Here is a 27,433-nt window from a genome sequence, read left to right on the forward strand (position 1 = left end):
AACCAGGAATCCGCCACCTTTGAGCCCACTGTGACAACAAACTAATGTGCTGCTGCCCACACCTGAATCTAGAAGGTAGACTCTCCCATTTCTCAAAAGAATGGTCTTGATTGACCACAAAGCTGTAGCACAGCATATGCCCCTTCTGCCTGCCTGCTGCCAGATGATTCATTCCAAAGCTGTGTAAAAAGTTGTAGACTAGGATTAGTAACAGTAACTTTAATGCCAACCAATAAGCTATGTACTGTAGGCTACAGCTGGCATGCATAACTATCAAAATTAAATACTGCCTGGGAGATAGGAAGGCATCCAGGGAGGGTAGAAAAGTTGGAGTCTGCTAGCAGAAAGGAAATGTTCAGGTAAGAAATTCACCATTCTGCAGCCAACATTTCCCACACCTCTGATATGTATGGGAAGTAACATGAAGTGAACAGAACTCAGAAAAACAGAATGAGAGAGGGAAACCCTGCTGAGTTAGTTGCCCAAAACAGCAATGCTTTTACAGGACCACTACCTGCACCATCTTCCTGCCAAAGAAGGTCTCTGCAGAAGACAGGGTGTCCATTTTATAGTATATAAGAAAGGTAATGACCAATGACCACGTAGCTGCATTGCAGATCTCTGCAGTCGAAGCACAAGCTTTTTCTGCTGGCAAAGTCACCATAAAGCTTGTGAAGTGTGCCTTTGTTCTGGCTGGAACAGGAACACCTGATGCCTTGTATGCCTCTGTGATACATAGCTTGATCCATGTAGCTAGTAATAGCTTGGATACCCTGAGTCCTCGGTGCTTCAGATGAAAGGAGAGAAGGAATCTGATCATCTTGTCAATTTGGTGCACTTGATATAGATCTTTCGGTATGTCTACACTGCAGTTAGACACCCGCAGCTGGCTTGTGCCAGCTGACATAGGCTAAAGGGCTTGGGGTTAAGGGACTGCAGCCCATCAGGATAATCCGCTGGCAGGCCGCGAGACAGTGTTTACATTGACGGTCTGCAGGCACAGCCACCTGCAGCTCCGAGTGGCCGTGATTCACCGTTACTGGCCAATGGGAGCTGTGGGTAGCTGTCTCGCAGCCCGCCAGCGCATTACCCTGACGGGCCGCATGTTGCCCGCCACTGGTTTAATTGCAGTGTAGACATTTTGGGCTCGGGCTGCAGACCGAGCTCTGAGACCCTCCCACCTTGCAGGGTCCCAGACCCCAGGTTGCAGCCTGAGCCCAAACGACTCCACGGCAATTAAACAGCCCCTTAGCCCAGGCCAGCTGCAGGTGTGTAATTGTCACATAAACATACCCTTAGTGCTATCTCAATGTCTAAGTGTACCACAGTGTTTCTGGGGGTGCTGTGCCTTTGGACAGAATAAAGGAAGAATGATCTCCTTTGAGGCAGGGAAAGATGAATTTATCTCACACAAGAACAATTCCAGGATTCTTAGCACCACCTTGTCTTCATGGAACACATACTGAGGTTCCTCCATGGTCCTAAATAATTCTCATTTCAATTTTTAATTTTGAATTGACATTTTCTAAATAAAATGTCATTTTGAATCAAACAAAAAAAATTAGTTTTTCATTTTGGAGGGGAAACCAAAAAAAATTAAGTTTTGGTTTGAAACCAGCCAATATTTTAAAAAATTTTCAAGTTAGTTACCAAACCAAAAAAATCAATTGTTTGCTTAGCTCTAGTACTGAGGTAAGGATAGCACTGTCCACCAGTCAGTTTAATGGAGAAATGCATATTATTCACCTAAGATGTATGTATTTATTTTTACTTTGAAAGGTTTTATATTTACTAGTAATATAATTTAGTATGTTTATTCTGTGATTTTTATAGATATATAACTTTTATCATGGCTTTAGTCTATTGAGGAAATATATAATTTAATAAACATACTTTTTAAAAAAAATATAATGATTGCACCAAATTGTGTTAACTGCTTCCCAAGTGTAATTTTATAAAATCAAAGATATTTTGAGCTGATTGCAAAAGTGTCTTAAATCAACATATTTCCTTAATGAATAAAATTCACCTGTATTTCAAAATTACCATTTTGAAATCTTTTTCTAAATTTGATCCTGCAGAAAATTTTAACAGTAGAACATGCTAACTCAGGGGTGGGCCAACTTTTTGGCTTGAAGGCCACATCTGGGTATGGAAATTTGTATGGCAGGCCATGAATGCTCACAAAATTGAGGGTTGGGGTGTGGGAGGGCTCTGGCTAGGGGTGCTGGCTCTGGGGTGGGGTTGGGGGTGCAGGAGGGTGCTCCGGGCTGGGACTGAGGGGTTCGGAGGACAAGAGGGGGATCAGGGCTGGGGCAGGCTCCAGGCAGTGCTTACCTCAAACAGCTCCCAGAAACAGCGGCATGTTCCCCCTCCGGCTCCTATGCGGAGGCACAGCCAGGCAGATCTACCCACTTCCCTGTCTGCAGGCAACACCCCTGCAGATCTCATTGGCTGCAGTTCCTGACCAATGGGAGCTGCAGGGGCAGTGTGCAGAGCCCCCTAGCTGCACCTATGCGTAGGAGCCAGAGGGGGGACATGCCGCTGCTTCCAGGAGCTGTGCGGAATGGGGCAAGACCCTGACCCCGCTCCCTAGCTGGAGTGCCAGAGCGGGGCAAGCCTCAGACCCCACTTCCCAGCAGGAGCTCGAGGGCTGGATTAAAACATCTGGAGGGCCACATGTGGCCTCCAAGCCATAGTTTGCCCACCTCTGTGCTAACTGCTTTAAAATATTTGCATAATTTTAGCGTGATCAAATAAGGATTTCAAATACTATGGGTTTTTTAATGCAAGTCTTGTTCAGTGTTTTCACGATAAAGAGGACAGAACATTATTTGATAAAAATTTGCAGTTCCCTTTTACATACCTTTATTTTGGATTTTTTTCCAAAAGTCATCAAGTTTCCAAAGGAAGTAATTGTTTTGAACTTCAGAAATTGTTAATCTTCCTCTAAATTTGTAATTTGTTCACTCTCTGGTAAAATATCTGATTAATACTGTATCTCCAAGTGCAACCCTGAAACATGTAAAAGGGAGAAGAACTGATGTTAACTGAAATGCAGTTGTTCGTTTATGTTGTCTTATCAAGGGCTACTCTGGCGGTGCACAATCAGCAGAGGTTGATTTTAACAGTTTTTGCAATCTGATAGCAGAAAAGCTTTTTACCTAAAGCCAACTTAGTGTTCAAAGCTTCTGCTTTTCTGTCTCTAATGGAGCCCCTAGTTGTGGTCACTTGTCCTGCACAGAGGTGAGAAGGCAACGGTGAGTAAACACCTCCAGCAACTCTACAGAGACTTAAAATCAAGATTTGTAACAATAAAATGTCTTACCTGAGACACTTGAAAACCACAAGACTGATGATTTTGGTTTCCTGTCCATGGCTGCAGTTTCCTCAGAAACTTCAAAATCTCCCCATTTCACTCCCAGGTGGAATTTCAAGAACAAGTTCAGCAGTGGAGAGGAGCCGACACACATCAAGAGATGTTTGGGTGGGGAGGGGTGTGATGCTGTATGATTGGATATGACCATTTATATTATTGATATTACCACTGTTATACAATTGCAGCAAATCTTGTATAAAATATGTCGTGTAAGGTGTCAATGAAAAAGTTATGATTTTCTCTAAGTATGATTATCCTGTTTATATGCATCTATCATCTTTGTATCTAAAGTTATGAATATTGGCCATGGACTTATCTTACACATGTGTTTGTGTTCATGGGTAACACCCACCAGATAGTATTTTCATGGAGGCCAGACAGCTATGTGTTGATGGCCCATTAAGGACACTTCACTCGAAAAATGGGCCATAGAAGAAACTCATCACACCCAGTAAGCCTTCCTGGGACGCCTCAGAAAGAATATGGGCAATGGCAGCCCCGGTGAGTCATTAAAGCATGTAGGGACATGTGATATGCTCATGTGACCTTGGACTCTATCTTGGGCCAGTAACTTTCCAAAACAGAGGCTGTGAGCTTAGTTTGGGACAGTAAAATTCTATGCACATGGCAGAGGATATAAAAGGATCCCTGAGATATTTCCATTTTGTCTTCATTTCCTGTTTCATTTCTCTGGACTGGATTTCTAACAAGGAAGCTTTGAAAAAGGACTGATGACCCCCAATATGCCTGGGTAAATTCCACAGAGACTTTTGCAAGCCAGCAGTTTATTCCATCATTACTATGATCCTGATCTATGAACACTGAAAAATCGCTTGTATGTATATGCTCTATTAACCATTAATAACACTCTTCTTTTTTTTTAATTAAACTTTTATTTTTTAGTTACTAAAGGACTGGCATAGCATGATTATTGAGTAAGCTGAATTATATATTGACCTAAGTGGCTGATCTCTTGGGATTAGAAGGACCCTATAATTGATTACATTGGTTTTCAGTAACCACTTATCATATAGCCCATTGTCTGGGAGATAAAACCAAGGCTGGAATGCCTAAGGAGACTGCATTTTTGATTGCTTGTTAACTAGTGTGGTGATACAGAAGTTTACTTTGTTACTGGCTTGGTATAACCTAATGATAGAATAACCACCAGTTTGGGGTGAATCTGCCCTATTTCTCAACAGTGTGTCCTGAATTTGGCATTGAGGTGACAAGGGGTCAGTGAGGGGCTCAAAATCAAGACAGATTTTTATCTGAATCAGTATTTCCCCCCTAGACATTGTAATCCAGATACAGAGCTACAGCACTCTCTGAGGGAGTTACCATTTGAATTGCAGGATAGTAGGTGAAGGGGTGGGAGCTCTGGCTCTTTAAATACCACTGCTCAGTGTTCCCATTCTGAATCCTGTGATTTGGTTGCTTAGTGACAGAGGAACACTCAGTCTGTCTGAAGCTGACAAGGAGCCTAGAGAGAAACTCAGCAAGGTGGAGTCTGTCTGCCCTTGTGAAAATCAGCCATCACCTACAGCAATACTCAGACCTGACATTTATAAGGCAGTTTTCATCTATAGATCTCAACACAATTTACAAAGGACGGTAAGTATTAGAATAAATCAGCTCCTTCCTTCTGCAGTTCTAGACAGCCGAAGTGACTATCAGCACCATTACTCTATGCAACATACTGGAGGGCAAGTGAAAAAGACCAGGAAAAAAATCTATGCTCTACCAGATTTAGAGGGGGGAACAGTGAAATAGCCCTCTGAGCTATTTGTTCCCTGCCTCAAAATGTTCAATAGCTTCCCATCCCAAGGCAATGTAATTTTTGATCCTCTCCTCTATCTAGTTTCTATAACTTTATGAAATATTTTATTTATATTTAATACACTGATTTTTGTATAGTGCTATAGATGTGCATGACACTTTTAAAGACAAAATGACAAAGTAACTGACAGCTTAAAAAATTTGACATAACCACAAGGGCCAACAAAAAGATGTGTGGAGTGTATATTGCATATGGGATGAAGATGTGATAAATTGTGAAACCATGTGACAAGTTGTCATGTACCTTTTCCTGCCTCATCTGCCCTACTAATTCATCTTTCCGGAGACATACTAATTTACACTGGTGTGAATGTGAGCACAGTCAAACCTTTGATGTTTGCATGTATTATTCTGACTGGTTGTTAGAGGTGTTTTAAAATAGAGGGAAATTATAACACAAGGCCTCTACAGCTGAGCTCTTAATTAAAGTAAATACAAGAAATTGTTTCAATAGCATTTTACAAACTCTAACACACTTGTAACATATTTTTTCTGAAAAATACCCAGCATATACAGAATACACGTTGGTCTCTGATATGGCCTGCATAACTCAATTGTGCCTTGGCCATTTATGAATAACAGGACATCCCAAACTTATGTAAACAAAACTACACAACCCCATGATGTATTTTGTGATGTGACTGAACTTGTTGTGTGTATGTATCCAGCACCATACCTCATTTGCGACTTGAATGCAGCAGCTGTACTAGATAAGTGTCACTGTGCACAACATGCATGAGGCATCAAGGAGAAAATAATTTTGTCCCCAATAACCCCTTCCTGTGTTTCAAATTGTGTGCAAAGGGTGTGCTAATTCAGGCCCTATTTTGCTGCTTGTCCTCCTGTGTGGGTGTCCCCTCCACAATAGATGTCCCCACTATAACCACAACTGTGCTATTAATTGTCCATTAACAGCACTGTCAAGCCTACTCCTACTGCTAAAACATCACAGATGATCTAGATCTTTAGGAGTGGTACTGGCACAGAGCTGTGCTGATAAACATTGCCTGGATTTTTATATAGCGTTGGTTTTTGATGGGTTTTTTAAACTATTTTCTTTGGCAGATTGATTAATATTATTACACTATGCTTAAATGTTCCAATATTGTTTGCTCTGTTAATACACCAGTGTATAAATACTACAACACTCCCCAGGATGTGCATCAGTTGGCCAAGATACGCACCCTTCCTCACACCCTTACATAATTGTTCTTTGATTATCATAAAGCTAACATTTCAATAACAGCTTTGTTACTAATACAAATAAGCTTGAATTTTGTGTTTCAGGGTAAGCAAGCTAAGGACAAGACAACAAAATTTTCCAAAAAAAAATCATGCAAGGAAAGAAGAAAGAGAAAATTAAAACAAAAGACAGTTCACTTTCTGACATTTCCATTCTTGAAAAGTTTATGAAAACCTATGAAAGGCATTGTGCCTTTTCCCAAAGCTCTGTCAGTGGCATGATCAAATGGAGCTTAAGAAAATGCATAGAAAATGAAACTATTCTTACAAAGGTAAATATGTTCTACATAATAATTTAAGGTGAGATTAAAGAGGTGGAAAATAACTGCTTTGATTCTGTAACTTTTCTCTATTATGCCTTTCAAGTTTTATGTCGAGCACTCGGAGCTCTGGTAGGTGTTCTCTGGAATGGAGTTTTAAGACTGAAATAAATAACAAATATCCATTGAATTATGTAGTGACCCAGCAAGGCTGGGCTATGCTACCTGTGAGGAGAGGCAGAGGCAAACCAAGACAAAAGGGATAATTTTACATTTTTAGAACTTTAGAAGGGAAAACCTCAAACTTGTACCAGGATCACAAATAATATAGACCATTACCAAAGACAAATTACTTATCAAAATAAACTATAGGTTACCAACTCGTTAACTTTTGTGAGCTTGTACACATTGTGCAGTTAGTAGCAAATCCATTGTTATTAATAAGAGCAAACGATATAGTGTGTCACTTCAGAGAAAAATCAACTTTTCCTCTCCTTGACTGTAAGTCCAATTCCACTCTTGCGGTCCTGTTTTTGGCTTCTCTTTGGCTTGAAGTGCTCCTGTAGCTGTACCTTTTTTCACTTAGTTTATCCACAAGTTTCTTCCCCTACTAGGCCCTCACTTGTCTATTAGAGACTTTGAACTGTATTCCTTCAATAGATGTTCAAACAGTCATTCTCTTTGTTCATACACTTTAGGTCCTTTGCAGGTGGGCTTCTCATTTACTGATGCCAGGATCTGTTTTCATCTAACACAGCTTTATGATCAGTTTCCTTTTCCACCAACTATATATCCTTTCGGGGGTTTTCCTGGATACTCTCTCTCTCCCTCTCTCTCTCTCTCTAAGTCCGTAGATTTTATTTCTCACTACTTCTCTAATAGTACCTGCTCACATACCTAGGTCTATTTTTTCTGCTTCTCCTGATGTGAAACCTTTCCTATTTTCCTTCTCTCCTCCCTCTCCCTTGCCAGTCCCCTACTTTTATTTTCCTGGTCTTCTTTCATTTTATCACGTCACCTCCTACCAAGGCTCCAGGTCATCTGTTAGCTCAGCATTTCGATTCTTCTTCTTCTCTAACAGCTTTTATTCCAACTGTCCCTTCGGGTGCATTCCAAGCCCCCTCCCCAGCTCGAGCTGCCCTCTTGCTGTCTGTCTCTGCCTGAGGGTATGTCTACACTACGAAATTAGTTCGAATTTATAGAAGCCGGTTTTATTGAAATCGGTTGTATACAGCCGATTGTGTATGTCCACACAATAAAATGCTCTAGGTGCTCTAGTCGGCAGACCGCGTCCACAGTACGAGGCTAGCGTCGACTTCCGGAGCATTGCACTATGGGTAGCTATCCCACAGCTATCCCACAGTTCCCGCAGTCTCCGCCGCCCCTTGGAATTCTGGGTTGAGATCCCAATGCCCGGATGATGCAAAACAGTGTCGCGGGTGGTTCTGGGTACATGTCGTCAGGCCCCTCCCTCCCCCGTCACAGCAACGGCAGACAATAGATTCGCGCCTTTTTATCTGGGTTACCTGGGTTACCTGTGCAGACAACATGGAGCCCGCTCAGCACAGCTGAGCTCACCGTCACCATATGTCCTCTTGGTGCCGGCAGACGTGGGACTGCATTGCTACACAGCAGCAGCTGCTAACTGCCTTTTGGCGGTAGACGGTGCAGTAGACTGGTAGCCTTCATCGGCGATCTGGGTGCTGGCAGCCGTGGGGCTTGCCTTTTGGCAGTAAATGGTGTATTATGACTGTTAGCCGGCCTATTACAAGTCGGGTCATCGCACGTTAGCAGAGTCTTCCCTGAGCAGCAGCTCGTGCAATAGGCCTGAAGACCATCGTCATACACCGCCCCGTATTTGCTGCCAAGCACCCAGAAAGATGCCGAGGGCTATCAGTCACGCTGCACCGTCGTCTTAAGATGTAAAAAAATAGATTTTCTCTGTATTCATTTGCTTCCCCCTCCCTCCGTCAAATCAACGGCCTGCTAAACCCAGGGTTTTCAGTTTAATCTTTGGGGGGGACCAGTCTGTGACAGTTGTTTGTGTCTCTCCCTGATGCACAGCCACCGTTCTTTATTTTAATTCCCTGTGCCTGTACGCCATGTCGTCACTCGGCCCCCCTCCCTCCTTCCCCTAGGCCGTCAGATACTACGTTTGCGCCACAGCTCGAGCCGAGAAGCGGTTCGCGCCTTTTCTTTGAATTCTGGGTTGAGATCCCAATGCCCGGATGATGCAAAACAGTGTCGCGGGCGGTTCTGGGTACATGTCGTCAGGCCCCTCCCCCCTCGTCACAGCAACGGCAGACAATAGATTCGCGCCTTTTTACCTGGGTTACCTGTGCAGACAACATACCACGGCAAGCATGGAGCCCGCTCAGCTCAGCTGAGCTCACCGTCACCATATGTCCTCTGGGTGCCGGCAGACGTGGGACTGCATTGCTACACAGCAGCAGCTGCTAACTGCCTTTTGGCGGTAGACGGTGTAGCATGAGTGACAGCCCCTTCCAGGCGATGGTATATTATGACTGGTACCCGTCGTCGTCATACTGGTATGGCTGTCAATCATGGCCACCTGGGCAGACATGCTACTGTTTTGATGATGACGGTTACCAGTCATAATATACTATTTTCTGCCAATTGCCCAATATTGTCTGCTAAGCACCCAGAAGAGGCCGAGGGCGATGCTGGGTGCTGGCGGACGTGGGGCTGGCAGACGTGGGGCTGCATTGCTACACAGCAGCAGCCCCTTGCCTTTTGGCAGATGATGGTATATTATGATTGGTACCCATCATCATCGTACTGGTATGGCTGTCACTCATGCTGCAGCGTCGGCTGCCACCTTAAGATGTAAAAAATAGATTTGTTCTGTGTTCATTTGCTTCCCCTTCCTCCGTGAAATCAACGGCCTGCTAAGCCCAGGGTTTCCAGTTTAATCTTTGGGGGGACCATTCTGTGTGACAGTTGTTTGTGTTTCTCCCTGTTCCTGTACCTGTACGCCATGTCGTCACTCGGCCCTCCCTCCCTCCCTCCCGCCCTCCTTCTCCTGGTCCATCAGATACTACTTTCGCGCCTTTTTTCTGACCAGGCGCCATAGCTAGCACTGGGATCATGGAGCCCGCTCAGATCACCGCGGCAATTATGAGCACTATGAACACCACGCGCATTGTCCTGGAGTATATGCAGAGCCAGAACATGCCAAGGCGAAACCCGGACCAGGCGAGGAGGCGATTGCAGCACGGCGACGAGAGTGATGAGGAAATTGACATGGCCATAGACCTCTCACAAGGCACAGGCCCCAGCAATGTGGAAATCATGGTGTCACTGGGGCAGGTTGATACCGTGGAACGCCAATTCTGGGCCCGGGAAACAAGCACAGACTGGTGGGACCGCATCGTGCTGCAGGTATGGGATGATTCCCAGTGGCTGCGAAACTTTCGCATGCGTAAGGGCACTTTCATGGAACTTTGTGACTTGCTTTCCCCTGCCCTGAAACGCCAGGATACCAAGATGAGAGCAGCCCTCACAGTTGAGAAGCGAGTGGCGATAGCCCTGTGGAAGCTTGCAACGCCAGACAGCTACCGGTCAGTCGGGAATCAATTTGGAGTGGGCAAATCTACTGTGGGGGCTGCTGTGATCCAATTTGCCAGGGCAATGAAAGACCTGGTGATAGCAAGGGTAGTGACTCTGGGCAACGTGCAGTCAATAGTGGATGGTTTTGCTGAAATGGGATTCCCAAACTGTGGCGGGGCCATAGACGGAACCCATATCCCTATCTTGTCACCGGAGCACCAAGCCACCGACTACGTAAACTGCAAGGGGTACTTTTCAATGCTGCTGCAAGCCCTGGTGGATCACAAGGGACGTTTCACCAACATCAACGTGGGATGGCCGGGAAAGGTACATGATGCTCGCGTCTTCAGGAACTCTGCTCTGTTTCGAAAGCTGGAGGAAGGGACTTTCTTCCCGGACCAGAAAGTGACCATTGGGGATGTTGAAATGCCTATCGTGATCCTTGGGGACCCAGCCTACCCCTTAATGCCATGGCTCATGAAGCCATACACAGGCAGCCTGGACAGTAGTCAGGACCTGTTCAACTACAGGCTGAGCAAGTGCCGAATGGTGGTGGAATGTGCATTTGGACGTTTAAAAGCGCGCTGGCGCAGCTTACTGACTCGCTCAGACCTCAGCGAAAAGAATATCCCCATTGTTATTGCTGCTTGCTGTGCGCTCCACAATATCTGTGAGAGTAAGGGGGAGACCTTTATGGCGGGGTGGGAGGTTGAGGCAACTCGCCTGGCCGCTGATTACGCGCAGCCAGACACCAGGGCGGTTAGAGGAGCACAGCAGGGCGCGGTGCGCATCAGAGAAGCTTTGAAAACGAGTTTTGTGACTGGCCAGGCTACTGTGTGAAACTTCTGTTTGTTTCTCCTTGATGAACCCTCCAACCCCCCCCCCCCGACCCGGTTCACTCTACTTCCCTGTAAACCAACCACCCCACCCCACCCTCCCCTCCCCTCCCGCTTGCAGAGGCAATAAAGTCATTGTTTTTTCACATTCATGCATTCTTTATTAGTTCCTTACAGAGGTAGGGGGATAATTGCCAAGGTAGCTGGGATGGGTGGGGGAGGAGGGATGGAAAAGGACACACTGCATTTTAAAACTTTAACTCTTATTGAAGCCCAGCCTTCTGATGCTTGGGCGATCATCTGGGGTGGAGTGACTGGGTGGACGGAGGCCCCCCCACCGTGTTCTTGGGCGTCTGGGTGAGGAGGCTATGGAACTTGGGGAGGAGGGCTGTTGGTTACACAGGGGCTGTAGCGGCGGTCTCTGCTCCTGCTGCCTTTCCTGCAACTCAACCATACGCTCGAGCATATCACTTTGATGCTCCAGCAGACGGAGCATTGCCTCTTGCCGTCTGTCTGCAAGCTGACGCCACCTATCGTCTTCAGCCCGCCACCTCTCCTCTCGTTCATGTTGGGCTTTTCTCATCTCCGACATTGACTGCCTCCACGCATTCTGCTGTGCTCTATCAGCCTGGGCGGACATCTGCAGCTCCGTGAACATCTCGTCCCTCGTCTTACGTTTTCTCTTTCTAATGTTCACGAGCCTCTGCGAAGGAGAAACATTTGCAGCTGGTGGAGGAGAAGGGAGAGGTGGTTAAAAAAGACACATTTTAGGGAACAATGGGTACACTCTTTCATTACAAGGTCGCATATTTCGGCTTGCAGGCAGCCATCGTAGGCCACAGTGTTTTGGCTTTTTTAACCTTCTTAACATGCGGGAAAGGTTGCAAACAGCAGCGCATTTCCCATATCAAGGATGAATTGGGTTGTCCATTTTACCATTTTAAATGGGGTTTGAATGTAAAAGGAGGGGGCTGCGGTTTCCCGGTTAACATGCGGCACACACACAAGTAAACCACCCCCCCCCACACACACACACACGATTCTCTGGGATGATCACTTCACCCCTCCCCCCCACCGCGTGGTTAACAGCGGGGAACATTTCTGGTCAGAATAGCAGGAACGGGCGCCTCTGAATGTCCTCCTTAATAAAATCACCCCATTTCAACCAGGAGAGCTTTCTGGAGATGTCCCTGGAGGATTTCCGCTCCATCCCCATACACGTTAACAGACTTGCTTGCTTTTTTTTTTTAATGTTTACAAATATTTACAAAGTTACACTCACCAGAGGTCTCCTGTGTGCCCTGAGGGTCTTGGGTGAGTTCGGGGGTTACTGGTTCCAGGTCCAGTGTCACAAACATATCCTGGCTGTTGGGGAAACCGGTTTCTCCGCTTCCTTGCTGCTGTGAGCTACCTACAGTACCTCCATCGTCATCTTCCTCGTTCCCCGAACCGTCTTCCCTGTGTGTTTCTCCAGTGAGAGAGTCATAGCACACGGTTGGGGTAGTGGTGGCTGCACCCCCTAGGATCGCATGCAGCTCCGCGTAGTAGCGGCAAGTTTGCGGCTCTGCCCCGGACCTTCCGTTTGCTTCTCTGGCTTTGTGGTAGGCTTGCCGTAGCTCCTTAATTTTCACGCGGCACTGCTGTGTGTCCCTGTTATGGCCTCGGTCCTTCATGGCCTTGGAGATCTTTTCTAATACTTTTCCATTTCTTTTACTGCTACGGAGTTCAGCTATCACTGCTTCATCTCCCCATATGGCGAGCAGATCTCGTACCTCCCGTTCGGTCCATGCTGGAGCTCTTTTGCGATCCTGGGAGGACTCCATGACGGTTACCTGTGCTGATGAGCTCTGCGTGGTCACCTGTGCTCTCCACGCTGGGCAAACAGGAAATGAAATTCAAACCTTCGCGGGTCTTTTCCTGTCTACCTGGTCAGTGCATCTGAGTTGAGAGCGCTGTCCAGAGCGGTCACAATGAAGCACTGTGGGATAGCTCCCGGAGGCCAATAACATCGAATTCCGTCCACACTACCCCAATTCCGACCCGCAAAGGCCGGTTTTATCGCTAATCCCCTCGTCGGAGGTGGTGTAAAGAAACCGGTTTAAAGGGCCCTTTAAGTCAAAAGAAAGGGCCTCGTTGTGTGGACGTGTCCAGGCTTAATTCGGTTTAACGCTGCTAAAGTCGACCTAAACCCGTAGTGTAGACCAGGCCTGAGACAGCATTCTGTGCTGCTGCACCACAGCGACAGCAGGTACTAGTCCCAGGGGGAGGGTGACCACAATTACACTATATTCTTACTGTGAATGTGATTCTAGACGTTTACATGGGCTTCCTCTCCAATGAATGTAGATCATATTCCTAAACCAGGTACCTAAATGTAGCCACTTCTATAAAACTGGCTGAGCATCTGTAGCTTCCAATGAATCCTAACTTTAGGTGACTAAACATGGATTTAGGTATAATGTCTGTCTAACTGTAGGCACTCAATTTGAAAATTTTGATTATAATCCTGAAAAGAAACCTGCAAATGCATCCCCTGCCTTCCAAATGTGCCATAATTAGTTATTATACACTTGCATTGTCCAGATAACCAGGTTAAGAGGAGCATAGAGCACATTAACTTAGAATGTTCTTGTGCTCTTATCTCTAGAAATGCCAGATTTCTTTTTTATAGTTCCATAAGATATAAATCTAGGACATAAAATAATTCTTTCCAGGCTGATCTACAGGGTCAGATGGTAAAAATGCCTACACCTTGTTTATTCTATTCATTATGGGTACAAAGACTGGAGCTGCACCAATATAGAAAATAATGTGCTGAATGTCCCTTTTGTCCTGATTATTTAAGGAATTCTGCACAATTTTTTATCTATTGATATGCAGAGGATCCTTTACTTTTGTTAACATTTATAGATCACCATTAATGTATAGTACATTTAGATAACGGTATATTTTATGCTTGGGTTCCTAAAATATAATGTGCATTTGTTTCTGTTTTGATTACACCAAATTGTAATTAAATTTTGTTTTTTAGTTTGTGCTCACAAACTCTCAGAATTCCCAGACAGTCTTCCTCACACCTCTATTAAGGACAATTAGAGATGAACGGTATATGTTAGGAAAAGAACTCTGTATCTGGGGAATTCAACTAAACAATCAAGACATTGCAAACCTTGTAAGTAAAATAAAATACATAATATCATATCAAAAGTAGACATTTAAAGAGAAGCTGACTGAAAGTGAAAGGATTTTGGTTTTTGTTCTTTTATTTTTGCAGTAATATAGGCAGTGATGGGTAAATTGGAAATACCAGTACCTAGCTAGAATGGTTGTATATGTAAATGAAAATGTGTAGGAAGACAATGGATAATTGTGTAGCGAAATGGCCAATGCAAATTACACCAGATATACAAACACACGTTTTTTAAAAAACTATCCTGGATTTTACACAGTTCCACAAATGTAGACCAGAAGGCCTATTGAGAAAATGAACAAACACATTCTGAGACACAAAGATTTCGATTGGGGGGTAATATGATTTCATGCCCGAAGAGTTTAATTCTTTCATATGTGCCCAAATCCAGTCAGATATCTTTTCTAATGTCGGGTCTTGATTATAACACCTATCAGGTGTTTCTAGCACACACAAACTTGGTGAGACGTATGTATCAGCTCTGACAAAAACTGAAGCAATTTTGAAAATCTAACTTACTTCTCCCCATTTATACTCTAGTTTATTTACAGCCAGGGCCAGTGGAAGGATGTTTCACGCCCTAGGCGAAACTTCCACCTTGTGCCAGTCCCCGAGCCTCCTCCCTGAGGCGCTCCCCCCACGGCAGCTCCCTCCCTCTGCCCTGAGGCGCCCCCCCTCCAGCCCCAGCTCACCCCTGCCCCACCTCCTACCCGAGCACGCCATCACTGCTTCACTTCTCCCGCCTCCCAGGCTTGCAGCGCCTAAGCTGATTGGCACCACAAGCCTGGGAGGCGGGAAAAGTGAAGCAGCTCACCCCTGCTCCACCTCCTCCCCGAGCACACCGTCACTGCTTCACTTCTCCTGCCTCCCAGGCTTGTGGCGCCAATCAGCTTAGGCACCGGGAGGCAGGAGAAATGAAGCAGCCATGGCGTGCTCGGGGAGGAGCTGGGGTGGAGAGTTCCCCTGCGTGCCACCCCCCCCGCTTGCTGCAGGCGGTCCTCCCCGCGCTCCACTGCCCCTGCTCCCTCCGCCTAAATGCCGGCGGCGACCGGGGCGGCCGAAGATCTGGCCGCCGCAGTCGCTACTGAAGAAAATGGCGCCCCCCCCCCCCAAATCCTAGTGCCCTAGGCGACCGCCTAGGTTGCCTAAATGGTTGCACCAGCCCTGTTTACAGCGTATCTCTGAGTGTTCAATGAAACAAACTAGCCGGTTTCACTTTGGTTTATAATCAATTTCTAGTCTGTTTCACTTTCAGATTCTTATGCATAGGGCCCTACCAAATTCATAACCATGAAAAACTTGTCATGGGCTGTGAAATCTGGTCTTTTGTGTGTTTTTACCCTATCCAAATTTCACAGGGGAGACCAGCGTTTCACAAATTGGGGGTCCTGATTCAAAAGGGAGTTGCAAGGGGGTCACAAGGTTATTTTACAGGGGTCTCAGTATTGGCACCCTTACTTCTGCGCTGCCTTCAGAGCTGGGTGGCCAGACAGCAGCAGCCACGCAGAGTAAGGGTAGCAGTACCACAACCCCCCCTACAATAACCTTGCGACCCCCCCACACACACACACACAACTCCTTTTTGGGTCAGGACCCCTACAATTACAACACTGTGAAATTTCAGATTTAAATAGCTGAAATCATGAAATTTACTATTATTAAAATCCTATGGCCGTGAAATTGAGCAAAATGGACCATGAATTTGGTAGGGTCCTGCTTATGCACTAATACAATTGTGTAAAGTTTTGGTTGAAAATGTTCGGGAGTTTCATGCCCCACAGATCTGTGCATGGAGAATCCTCTCTATATGGATCTCTGACTTCCTGTATTGTAGAGGTGCTCAGCTGCCCTCAAAGTACTGTAGCATCCATCCTTCCCTTGGGTCCTAGGGAGGCCTTCGCTGCTCCAGGTATCTTGATGCAGGAAGGGAGTGGGAGACTGGTGGGCCAAGTGGGGAGCTGGCAGGTCAGGGTCAGGAACACACTTGATTCCCACCACCCAGGCCTAGGGGAGTGGGCAAGGCAATAAAAATGCTTTCTAGAGTTGATGTTTGAAGAACAGAAGACACTTAGGATGAATATGCTTGAAGTGATTACATTTCTGGTTATTTTGTGATCTAAGTCCAGTTCCCGGTGGATAAGTATCCATAACACACAAACCATCACCATAATTAACTCTAACTAGGTTAGCAATCTCAGCAGAGAGGCCAACAGATGAATGTGCATGGAGAATTAACTATCCTCTCTCCCCAAGAGTTGGTCTCTGTAGATTAAAGTTGTGGCATATTGTAGGAGAAGCTTGCACTGCCACTGCCTATAATGTCTGTGTATGGAGGATAAACAGAGAACGTCTGTCTCCAGGATTGTCAATCTGACACCTTCCACAAGTACTAAAAGTACACAGGAAAATTTAGATTTCAAAAATATAAAAACCAAACCAAAAACTTGCCTTTGTTATCAGAAGTGTGCGGTTCTGTTTCATAACAGCAGATGTCTATTCATATTTTGCATTTCTAGGCAATGCTTTTAGAGCGGAATGGACGTACCAACTATCCCTTTTGTACTCTAGAAATAACTCATGCTCAGATAGATGCATGGTCCATGGAGCGACTTGGAGCAGCTTTCCCTTTCAGCAACTTGAACTCCATTGTTCTAGATTATACCAAGTAAGAGAGAGGAGTGAGTGTAAGTTTGAACAGTGCTTGTTATGTTCAGTATACCCTCAAAGTCAGAACAATTCTGATATGAAGTTTCTCCACTGAAACAATGGTTCCCAAGTTCCTCATCCCCATAGTAATGAAAATCTATTACTGGTTGTGGATAAATCCCCAGGCTGACTTTCAGTTACCCAAAATGTCTTTTTTTTCCCACCTAAATCCATAATTCAGATAAATGTAGTTCCCCTGTACTAATTCATTATAATTTCCATCTAAGAACTGGATTTTACAAAGAATGAGCTATAGTTCTCTATCTATAGAAAACTTGCACCTGAAATAGTCTTCCTTTCCAGCTAAGCATTTCTTAATGTGCCCATCATCTGAGTACTGAGGTGCCATATACAAAAGCACACTCTTGTCCCAGACCTTTGTTTACACCACTGTTAAATGGGATTATACTTGTTGCCTATGTCTCCAGAAGCAACACTGCTGGGTCAGTCTGCAGTCACTGCTGCTGAAGGAAGGCTTGCACAAAGACAAAGAGAGTTATTTTGAGCCTTCAGTGTGTCAAAATTGAGGCTCAGCCTGATCTCTGGAAGTAGGAAATCCTACAGTTGAGTCTTTACACTAAGTGTGCCCTGTTTCCAGCCTCCAAGAGTTACCCTGGGGCTGTCTGCTGCAGCATCTCTGTTGAATGCAGCTGTCGTGGTGAGTAGTGAAGACAGAGATAGTCTCTGCCATAGGTAGGCTCTAACCCACTTTGGATTTTAAAGATTAGAACCATGATCTGAAGAAGATACAGAATTGGATAAGAGCTAGTGCAGCGCCTAGAGCACAAGTTTAAGGTATATTTGTTGGTCTGCTTGTGCCCTAATAGTTGGGCTAGTGTATATTGAAATGAAGCTTCCATGACGCCTTCACAGTCAGTCACAGGTAGAGTGCACTGCAGTAACCTAGCCTCAAGGTGATGAAAGCATGGGCCACTGTGGCTATGTCTACATTTGAAAGTAAAAAGCAGTCCAGGTGAGGATGGAAAAAAGGCATTTATTGGCAGCGGTCAGGAACAGCTGGAGTCAGCGCAATAAAAACTCTTATCCTTCCAACAAGAGGGAGGTTTATGACAAGGTGGTAGTTGCTGCAGTCTTTTGTTCTAAGTGACGGTTTGTTGAACACAGGCTGGACTATTGCATGTTTCAGGATGCAAAAAGGTATTCTCTTTGAAGGTGACATTTATAGTCTTGGTCAGCAGATAGACATAACTAATCTATTCTCTTTTACAGGTTTGGAGATAAAGGAATCAACGGACTTGTTTCTGGGTTAGAGGGAAACAGAAAACTTCTAACCCTCAGTTTATGCTACTGCAGTTTGGAACCTGAAAGTGGGTCCAAGTTAGGCCCCATTGTAGCCCAAACTGCCATTTGGTAAGATTAAAACTCTTTCTGGAATTGTTTAACTTTGCTTGATGATTACATCACTCTTCCTTTCTAAAAACGTTAGAGAGTTGCCCTTTCTTTTTCATATTAAATCTATATTTTCACCAGGAGAGATTTGATTGCTAGCTCACATTTTCTTGTTTTGTGCTTCAGGTTTAATTAATTTGAGCTGACTTATACTTTATACAAGTATACATTTCATTAAAAAGTCCAGCTTCAACAGCAGCCAGTTAATAGGCCAAAATTAGTCCAATTCAACCAAAAGTTCTTAGAACTCCACTATCAGAGGGGTAGCCGTGTTAGTCTGAATCTGTAAAAAGCAACAGAGGGTCCTGTGGCACCTTTGTGTATATATATACACTGTCTCAAAGGTGCCACAGGACCCTCTGTTGCTTAGAACTCCACTATCAGCTTTCAGTTCTCAGCTGCTTAAGGCCATCGAAACTTTAGACTGAAGTCTTGCTTTCTCTTTCATCTGATGAGGAATGGTGTTGTTTCAAATAATCAGGGCTGACTGCTGCTGGCGCTTCAGCCCTTCAAATGTCACCCATGGAACAGAGATGCTTACTGAGTTGGAGCTAAGAAAAAAGCCAGGCTACAATTTGAGTCTTCAAATATACATTTGTTGAGAGCAAAAGCAAAGGCCAAGTGGATTCAACTTTGGAACACAAAGTCATTGTATGGTAAATAGATAAGAAACCCTGGTGGTCACCTCAGGCAGCTAGTTTAGAAGCTGCCCCCAGGCATGATCTTCACAGCCTCTAATCAACTTTGCAGTGTTTGCAGGAAAAGGTGGCATCTCCTGTCCAGTAAAGAATCATTGGTAGCATCAGCTGAAGTCGGAAAGATCAACTGCATCAATGGTAAGATTGTTTCAAGATGTTTCTCAATTTTGCACTGCCTGCAGTCCCTCTTCAATTTGAAGTGGGACAAGAAGTTCAGGCAGACTCACCTTCCATCAGCCTGGAAGAAATTCAGATCGCAGTGCATAAATTGAAGTCTGGGAAGGCACCTGGGAGTTGTAACTTCACCCCTGAATTGCTGAAGACGAGCAAGAGTATTGTACCATGGCTGCGCAGGCTCTTCCAGATCATCTAGCACATTAATATCATTCCTGATTACTGAAATAAAGATGTTATTCTGCCCCTGTTAAAAGGGGTGATAAGGCTGAATGTAGCAACTATAGTGGTATTATGCTGTTGTCAGTCCTAGGAAAAGTCTTCACTTCTGTCTTAATCTCTCAAATTAATGATGCACTTCATAGCAAAGGCGGGAATTCTCAGTGCGCTGTCAGATTTGGTCATTCCACTGTCAACTAGATCTTTACCTTGACACAACTTCTGGAGAAGCTGGATGGATTTAATATGCTATTTTAAGTACTTTTTAGAGACTTCTGTCAGGCCACTGCATCAAACAAGTTTGTAGGATGATAAGGAAACTTGCCATCTCTGGGAAGATAGTGTTGATAGAAGATTGATAGAAGAGCTCTATAATGGGACAGAAAGCTGTGTTCGAGTCAATGGCAGATATATGGCATGGTTTCTTATTTCCACCGGACTTCAGCGAAGCTGCATTCTGTCACCATCAATGTTCAATATTCACACTGACTGGTTGATGGACTTGAGGAGGCAGCTGTTGGTGGTGTTGAGCTGAATGTCATTCTGCTTCGAGATTTTGAATACCCTGATGACCTTGTCTTGTTGGCTCAGTTCAATGAAACACTACAAGCTGATGGCCAAGCTGGTTAGGCCTGAAACAATGCGCTTTGGTCCAGTTATTAATCTGGATACAACTAAATCCCTGGCTATTACCATCAAGCAGCCTCCATCTCCAGATTACAATCCCAATATTAACTTGTCCAATCAAGACATCAAGTAAGTGGCAACTGTCAAATACTTGTAAAGCATCATAGATAGTGCTGGAGGGTGCACCAAAGATGTGGACACTCGTATAGCAGCAGCTGCTGCCATACTTTGGGACCTTCAGCAGCCTTTGTGGGAGCACTGTGACATCACGCTTGCTACAAAGCTGTGGATTTATAGAACCATGAATATACCAACTCTGTGGTATGGCAGTGAAACATGGGCACAGAAAAGCTGAAGAGTGGCAGATGGATGACACTGATTCTTGTCGTCTTTGTCAGCTTCTTCACATTAAGTGGCAGGACAAGATCAGAAATGAAGACATTCATAGCAGATCCTAGCAACTGCTTGCATGAGTACTGGTTCAATTTTGGTGGCTTTTTTAGTAGACGTGTTATTAGGATGGAAGACCAGCGAATTATAAATTGTGTTTACCAAGAAATGGTCACCAAAAGCTTTGGTGGTGCGATAAGATTGCCAATGGTGGACATAAACTGAACATCCAGTCATACCACCTTAAAAACCTAGCTAGAGATCAATCTGGGCGGTGCTCAATTGCCCTGCAAGAAGGGTACATTCCTTTGGGATCTGCCATGATGATGATATATGTCTATACATTTTCACTACTGTTCTTTTATATGTAATCTGTACTATATGCTATGAGAATGTTTTAGTGTGTGCTTTTGTGGCAATGTTTTTAATGGACTCTGACATATACAAGACAGAAGATGTGACATGTATCTAAGGCACTAGAGAAAACTACATGCTGATGTATCTAAGGCACTAGAGAAAACTACATAATGAATATGAGAAACAGCATGGGATTCTAAAAAGCATTTATAATGTATGTGCACAAGGGAGAGTGTTAAAATGATCAGAGATGATTTTCCCTTTGGAAGTATACTTGCAGATATTATAAGGGGAAAAAAAAAACTTTCTGGACTATTCAAGGGCAATATGTGTACTATCCATTGACCAAAGACGACATTTCACTCGGCCTTTCAGGGACCTCAGGAATCCTGAAGTGTTTTTTTCCTAGCCTCATACATTTTATTGATAAGTCTTTTCTTAGCCTTGGTAAATGTTTGTATGACCCAAAGCTGTTGACTACAGTTACTCTGGTCAGCTCTTTCTAATTTCCCTGTATATCTTCCTAAAGTTGATTTAATTGACTCCTTAAAGCCTTATAATCCAGCAAAGAAAGTGAATGTTTATAGTCCAACGAGCCATACTTCATGCAAGTGACATTCATGTCACTTTCAAGGAGAAAGGAGTCCCATCTTTACTCTATCTTGGACTTTGCTGGAGAAAGTATTCCTTTAATGGTAATGGTGTGTTCCTAGGCATGATGCAGGATTCTGGACATTCCTACCCCAATTCAAATGAAGGAGGCAGCAAATATTAATCAATTTAGAAAAACAGCCCAATCCAACAAAGTATTTATGCACCTTCTTAACTTTGGGCACATCATTAATCACACTGGTGTTGATGGAACTACTGACATATCTAATGTAATGGCACTGCTTACACGCCTAAAAGTTAAGCACGTACTTTGGGAGACTTAAACAGTTATTCTTGTGAGATTGAATTAGAGTCATCAAAGCCATATTTTATCTTCGACATTATCTTTACTTGATTTTATTATATCAACAACTAGAACTTCTGAAATCAGCATTCAGAGTTTTAAGTCCAATTCAAGTTTAATTAAGCCTCCTTGATATTAAAAAGAGACTATTTACCCCAATTTTTTTCTGTTACAATTACTATAATTTTAGGTTTCAGAGTAGCAGCCGTGTTAGTTTGTATCTGCACAAAGAACAGGAGTACTTGTGGCACCTTAGAGACTAACAAATTTATTAGAGCATAAGCTTTCGTGGACTACAGCCCACTTCTTCGGATGCATATAGAGTGGAATAAATATTGAGGAGATATATATACACACATACAGAGAGCATAAACTCTGAGAGGCCAATTAAGTAAGAGGAAAAAAAACTTTTGAAGTGATAATCAAGATAGCCCAGTACAGACAGTTTGATAAGAAGTGTGAGAATACTTACAAGGGGAGATAGAGTCAATGTTTGTAATGGCTCAGCCATTCCCAGTCCTTATTCAATCCTGAGTTAATTGTGTCTAGTTTGCATATCAATTCCAGCTCAGCAGTCTCTCGTTGGAGTCTGTTTTTGAAGTTTTTCTGTTGTAATATAGCCACCCGCAGGTCTGTCATTGAATGACCAGACAGTTCTCCCACTGGTTTTTGAGTATTATGATTCCTGATGTCAGATTTGTGTCCATTAATTCTTTTGCGTAGAGACTGTCTGGTTTGGCCAGTGTACATGGCAGAGGGGCATTGCTGGCACATAATGGCATATATCACATGGGTAGATGTGCAGGTGAACAAGCCCCTGATTGTATGGCTGATGTGATTAGGTCCTATGATGATGTCACTTGAATAGATATGTGGACAGAGTTGGCATTGGGCTTTGTTACAAGGATAGGTTCCTGGGTCAGTGTTTTTGTTCAGTGATGTGTGGTTGCTGGTGAGTATTTGCTTTAGGTTGGGGGGCTGTCTGTAAGCAAGGACAGGTCTGTCTCCCAAGATCTGTGAGAGTAAAGGATCATCTTGTAAGTATTCTCACACTTCTTATCAAACTGTCTGTACTGGGCTAGCTTGATTATCACTTCAAAAGTGTTTTTTCTCTTACTTAATTGGCCTCTCAGAGTTGGTAAGACAAATCCCACCTGTTTATGCTCTCTGTATGCGTGTATATATATCTCCTCAATATTTATTCCACTCTATATGCATCCGAAGAAGTGGGCTGTAGTCCACGAAAGCTTATGCTCTAATAAATTTGTTAGTCTCTAAGGTGCCACAAGTACTCCTGTTCTTTTTACTATAATTTTAGTTTCAACAACATTGTTATAAAACCCAAATATAGAAAAGAAAGATGAAATGCAAGTTTAAATGTGATGGAACATCAATCAAATATTTAAAATTATATTTTTGTCACAGCAATCTTTATCTAAATGGTAACAACTTGCAATGTTTGGGTGCCCTTGAGCTCATCACACCAATAGCTATGTATGCAGACAATCTTGGAAGAGATAAGGAGACAAATGCCTTACTATTCAACAATTATTCTGATCATCAAATACCAGAAGGTGAGACTATCTGGCGATGGCGCTTGGATTAGAGAAAATTATCATTTTTCAATTTTTTGTTTAAAATTATACTTACTACTAGTAATAGCCTATGCAAGCATTTACTGTACTCCCATTACATTCATGTAAAAGTGTTCTCTTCTTGGCACCTGGGACAGACAGACAAAGCATGCTGTACAGTCATTTCATGCTGTCTCTACAGTGCACTTTGTAATGTCTTGTTTCAGAGAATTTTGGTGTTTGGTGTTTAAAAGGATATGTTTAAAAAGATATCATAAAAATGTGTTTAATCTGAAGGATTAAATATGCAAGTGCTAATAATAAAATGTGTCTAGAATCCAAATTTAAACATGACAAAATAAATAAGTTCCATTTGAGCTAAAGACCAATTTTGTTTTGTAAATACCCTTTACTGTTTAATTTGCTCCCATTGTTTAATGTTTACATATTTATCCCCTTGACTGAGAAAGGATCCTCGAGATTTGGCCAGAAACATTTAAGCAGCTATGTATTTATACCTGAAAAGCAAAACCACTATGAATAAAAGTAGTGAAAGTTGCATTTGGGAAGCACATAAATTAATAACTTACAAAACATCCATTAACATCAATTTGTTTCAGAGGCTATTTAAGTTTGGAAAGTAATTCAAACTACTGTCCTTGGTCAATTCGCTCCTTGAGCTTCAAGTCTCTGATAATGATTAGTGTACCTGGAGCAGACATGTAGCTGCATAAACTGTCCACACCATTCTCTCTGCCAGGGATCCCTGCTCAGTCTGGGGATGGCCAAATGCAGTCCCCAAAACAAGCATGGCAGCCTAAAGGTGGTGGGGAAGTAGAGTGGTCAAGACATTTTCTATATTGCAATGAACATTTTCTGGAAATATTTTTTTTTTTAAATTTTCATTTAAAAAGTCACGTTTATATTAATGAAAGTGTTTTCGCATTTTTCAATCAATTATAGCAGGGGAAGCCTGCATGTGAGCTGTCCAAATTCAGCATCTCTCTCAGGCAGCTTCCACCAAAATGGCTCAGATGGCTTGAATTTAAGATGCCCCCTCCCTGCAGAACTACTGATGTGGCTGTTCCAGCAGACACAGAGGGATGCAAGCTGCATTCCAAGGGTGAATCTGGCTATATGCTCTAGAGAGGAAGATAAATGGAGCATCTATATAATGGTGAATGTACTGCAGTGTAAAAGATGCTCAAACTTTCCCGAACGATAATACTAGCTAAACTATATCAAGGGATATAAGAAATCAGAAATAAGCAAAAATAGCATAGAAACTTTGTGCTGAAATATGCCAACTTTTTTCCGCCCACAAAATCGTTATCTCTGATGGAAAAAATTAAATAGCTATGTAGATCCTTCTATGGTAAATGTCCCTCAGCATCCAGGACAATGTAAACTTGGGAGAGTGTATATCAAATAGTTAATACTGCACGTTCCAAAAAATTGTGTATAACTCCATGAATTGGCAACTGTTTGAATGGCTGTTCTTATTTACAAACAGCAGACAAAGGTTTGGGTATCCATTCAACAGCTTCTGGCTTGAACGTTGCTTCCAAAACAGGAAACTCTAACACTGTGGAAAGTAGTATGAGGAAGGAAAAGAAAAGAAAAGGTACAGTTCAGTTTTGTGTGGTTTTATTCTATTACGCATAAGTCCTCATCATTGTAGTATCTGAGAATCTTCTAATAGCACATTAAGCAATGTGATTACCATCTGTCATGCGTGGTTCGGTTCTCCTGCTTCCCCCTCCCCATCATTAGATTTTAAGGCCGGGAGGGGAAGCGGGGGAGAGTCTCACCTCCCTCCTGCATGACACAGGCCATAGAATTTCACCCAGTGCTTTTTACATCTAGCATAACAAGGTGTGGTGTCTTTTAGAAAGACAACCAATCTTGATTTAAAGCCCCCATCATCCTTCCTCTCTCACTGCTCTTGTCTCCAGTGTTGTTGTCACCACAACAAGCCAGTAATGGAAAATCTTGAAAAAGGCCTTCTTGACTGTCATATAGGCTAGATCATCCACTGAGGCCCACCCCTGGGTAAACAGTGGGGTGGAGTTGCACTAGGCCAGAAATAGCACTAGAAATAGCAAAATGCCTCCCAGAGCTCCCTGGTGCACCATGGGAGTGTGCTTGCTACTACACTACTGGGGTATAGCTCACTACCTCTGTGCACCAGTTCTATGCAGGCTGGTGTGGAGAGCAGCAAGGTTGTTGCCCCACTTCATCCTTAACTGCTATAGAGCACTGTGTGCCTCAGGGGAGTAGGGAGGGGAGTAGTCCCTATGCTGCCCTGAGCTCCAGGACAGCAATCCAGACTGGTCCTTGTGAAGGCAACAAAAGGAGTGGGAAAGGGTCCTAACAGCCCTCTGCTCTTGACCAGGCTGTGCACTTGCATAAAAGGTGGGCAAGATCTGACCCATAGTGTGGCACTGTGATTATTAAAACCACAATTAAACAGCACACAAGTGGGCTGGAGTGGTCTAGTGCTTCCATGCAGAGATGTGCTGACAAAGGAGAACTCTATTTCTCATTATTCCTCTTTTGTACAGATCATTTCAAAACTAGGTTTTCAGTCTTGAACGGTTAACCTTAGCTATTGTAGAAGAACCATTAATGTGCACTTTTACTCTGTAAAGTAACTGTAAAAATGACATTGTGGAATTCCATTTTGATTGTCTCTCTCTGCCTCCAGATCTCTCATGTTCAGTTTACAAGTAAAAAGATTTTTTTTCTCTCAGTGCTGTAAAAGCACCTTGGGATTTGAAAGTCAAGCTGAGTTTTTTCATTGCTGTACATCACCAACAGGAATCCAGACCCAGCTGATTGTATAAGTGTATACTGTCAACAATCCAGGGTGTATTTGTGGGACTGGTTGTTGGAAAACCACATTTTTACACAGAAACTGAACAAATTTAATATGGAGTCATTGAGAAATAATAGAAATGGAACCTATTTATGCCATTTGTACAGTATTTTTTCAAAGAACGTCACTTTAAGCTATGCAGGCTAATGATTGATCCAGTATTTTTAATAGTTATGTACTATTGACCAAAACTAAAAATCATTCATTTTTATTTTTATTAATTCATTTAGACAATTCCTATTTCCTATATATCACATTCTGGTGCAATGAATGTGAACTAGCAAGACAAGCATGCTAACAAAAAATCACACACTTTTTGCCCTTATGTTAAGTATCACCATTCAATTTCATGAAAACTTTACAGAAGTAAAATACCAAAGCTCCAGACATTTGATATCTTAAACCAAGGAAAAATGGCCATAACAATATATTCTCAAGTGTTTCAACCTGCAAAATGTTTCCTGTATAGAAAATGAGGACCTGGATGAAGCTTAGAAATTAAGAATTTGCTTTGTATGAAAATAGCTTTCTGCTACTCAAGAATGTTCTTGGCTTGAGCAGGAACAATCAAACATTATCAAGTTTGATAATTTGGAAGCATACTTTTTTCTTTAACCCTACAGAAAACCTGATAATTTAAATATGAAATATGAGCTATCTTCAATGCCAGTATACAAATGCCAGGAGTATGGGAAACAAGCAGGATGAACTGGAACTCATGTTGTATGAAGAAAATTATGACTTAATTGGCATCACAGAGACTTGGTGGGACAACTCCCATGATTGGAGTACCAGCATTGAGGGATATAGCTTGTTCCAAAAGGATAGGAATGGAGAAAAAGGAGGAGGTGTTGCACGATATGTCAAGAATGTATACAGTTGCTCAGAGGTCCAAGGGGAAGTGAGCAACAGACCTACTGAGAGTCTCTTGATGAGGATAACAAGGGGAAAGAACAGTACAGTTACTCCTCACTTAACGTTGTAGTTATGTTCCTGAAAAATGCAACTTTAAGTGAAATGATGTTAAGCAAATCCAATTTCCTGATAAGAATTAATGTAAATGGGGGGGGGGGTTAGGTTCCAGGGAATTTTTTTTGCCAGACAAAAGGCATTATATACATTTTAAACA

At 43.2% G+C, this 27,433-nt stretch overlaps 1 protein-coding gene across 1 annotated transcript in view; it reads left to right on the plus strand.

The window, feature by feature from the left end:
* Nucleotides 1–4,002: 4,002 nt before the first annotated feature.
* The window catches only part of LOC128842803 (uncharacterized), a 38,400-nt gene continuing 14,969 nt past the window's right edge, over nucleotides 4,003–27,433 (plus strand). Inside the window, exons 1-8 of the mRNA XM_054038993.1 lie at nucleotides 4,003–4,214; nucleotides 4,822–4,993; nucleotides 6,506–6,732; nucleotides 14,158–14,298; nucleotides 16,833–16,981; nucleotides 18,253–18,393; nucleotides 23,278–23,426; nucleotides 24,940–25,050. Of these exons, the coding sequence (XP_053894968.1) occupies nucleotides 6,553–6,732; nucleotides 14,158–14,298; nucleotides 16,833–16,981; nucleotides 18,253–18,393; nucleotides 23,278–23,426; nucleotides 24,940–25,050 (871 nt within the window). The 5' untranslated portion in view covers nucleotides 4,003–4,214; nucleotides 4,822–4,993; nucleotides 6,506–6,552. The remainder of the gene's footprint in view (nucleotides 4,215–4,821; nucleotides 4,994–6,505; nucleotides 6,733–14,157; nucleotides 14,299–16,832; nucleotides 16,982–18,252; nucleotides 18,394–23,277; nucleotides 23,427–24,939; nucleotides 25,051–27,433) is intronic.

The sequence above is a fragment of the Malaclemys terrapin genome, chromosome 9 (genome assembly GCF_027887155.1).
Source record: "Malaclemys terrapin pileata isolate rMalTer1 chromosome 9, rMalTer1.hap1, whole genome shotgun sequence".
NCBI lineage: Eukaryota > Metazoa > Chordata > Testudines > Emydidae > Malaclemys > Malaclemys terrapin.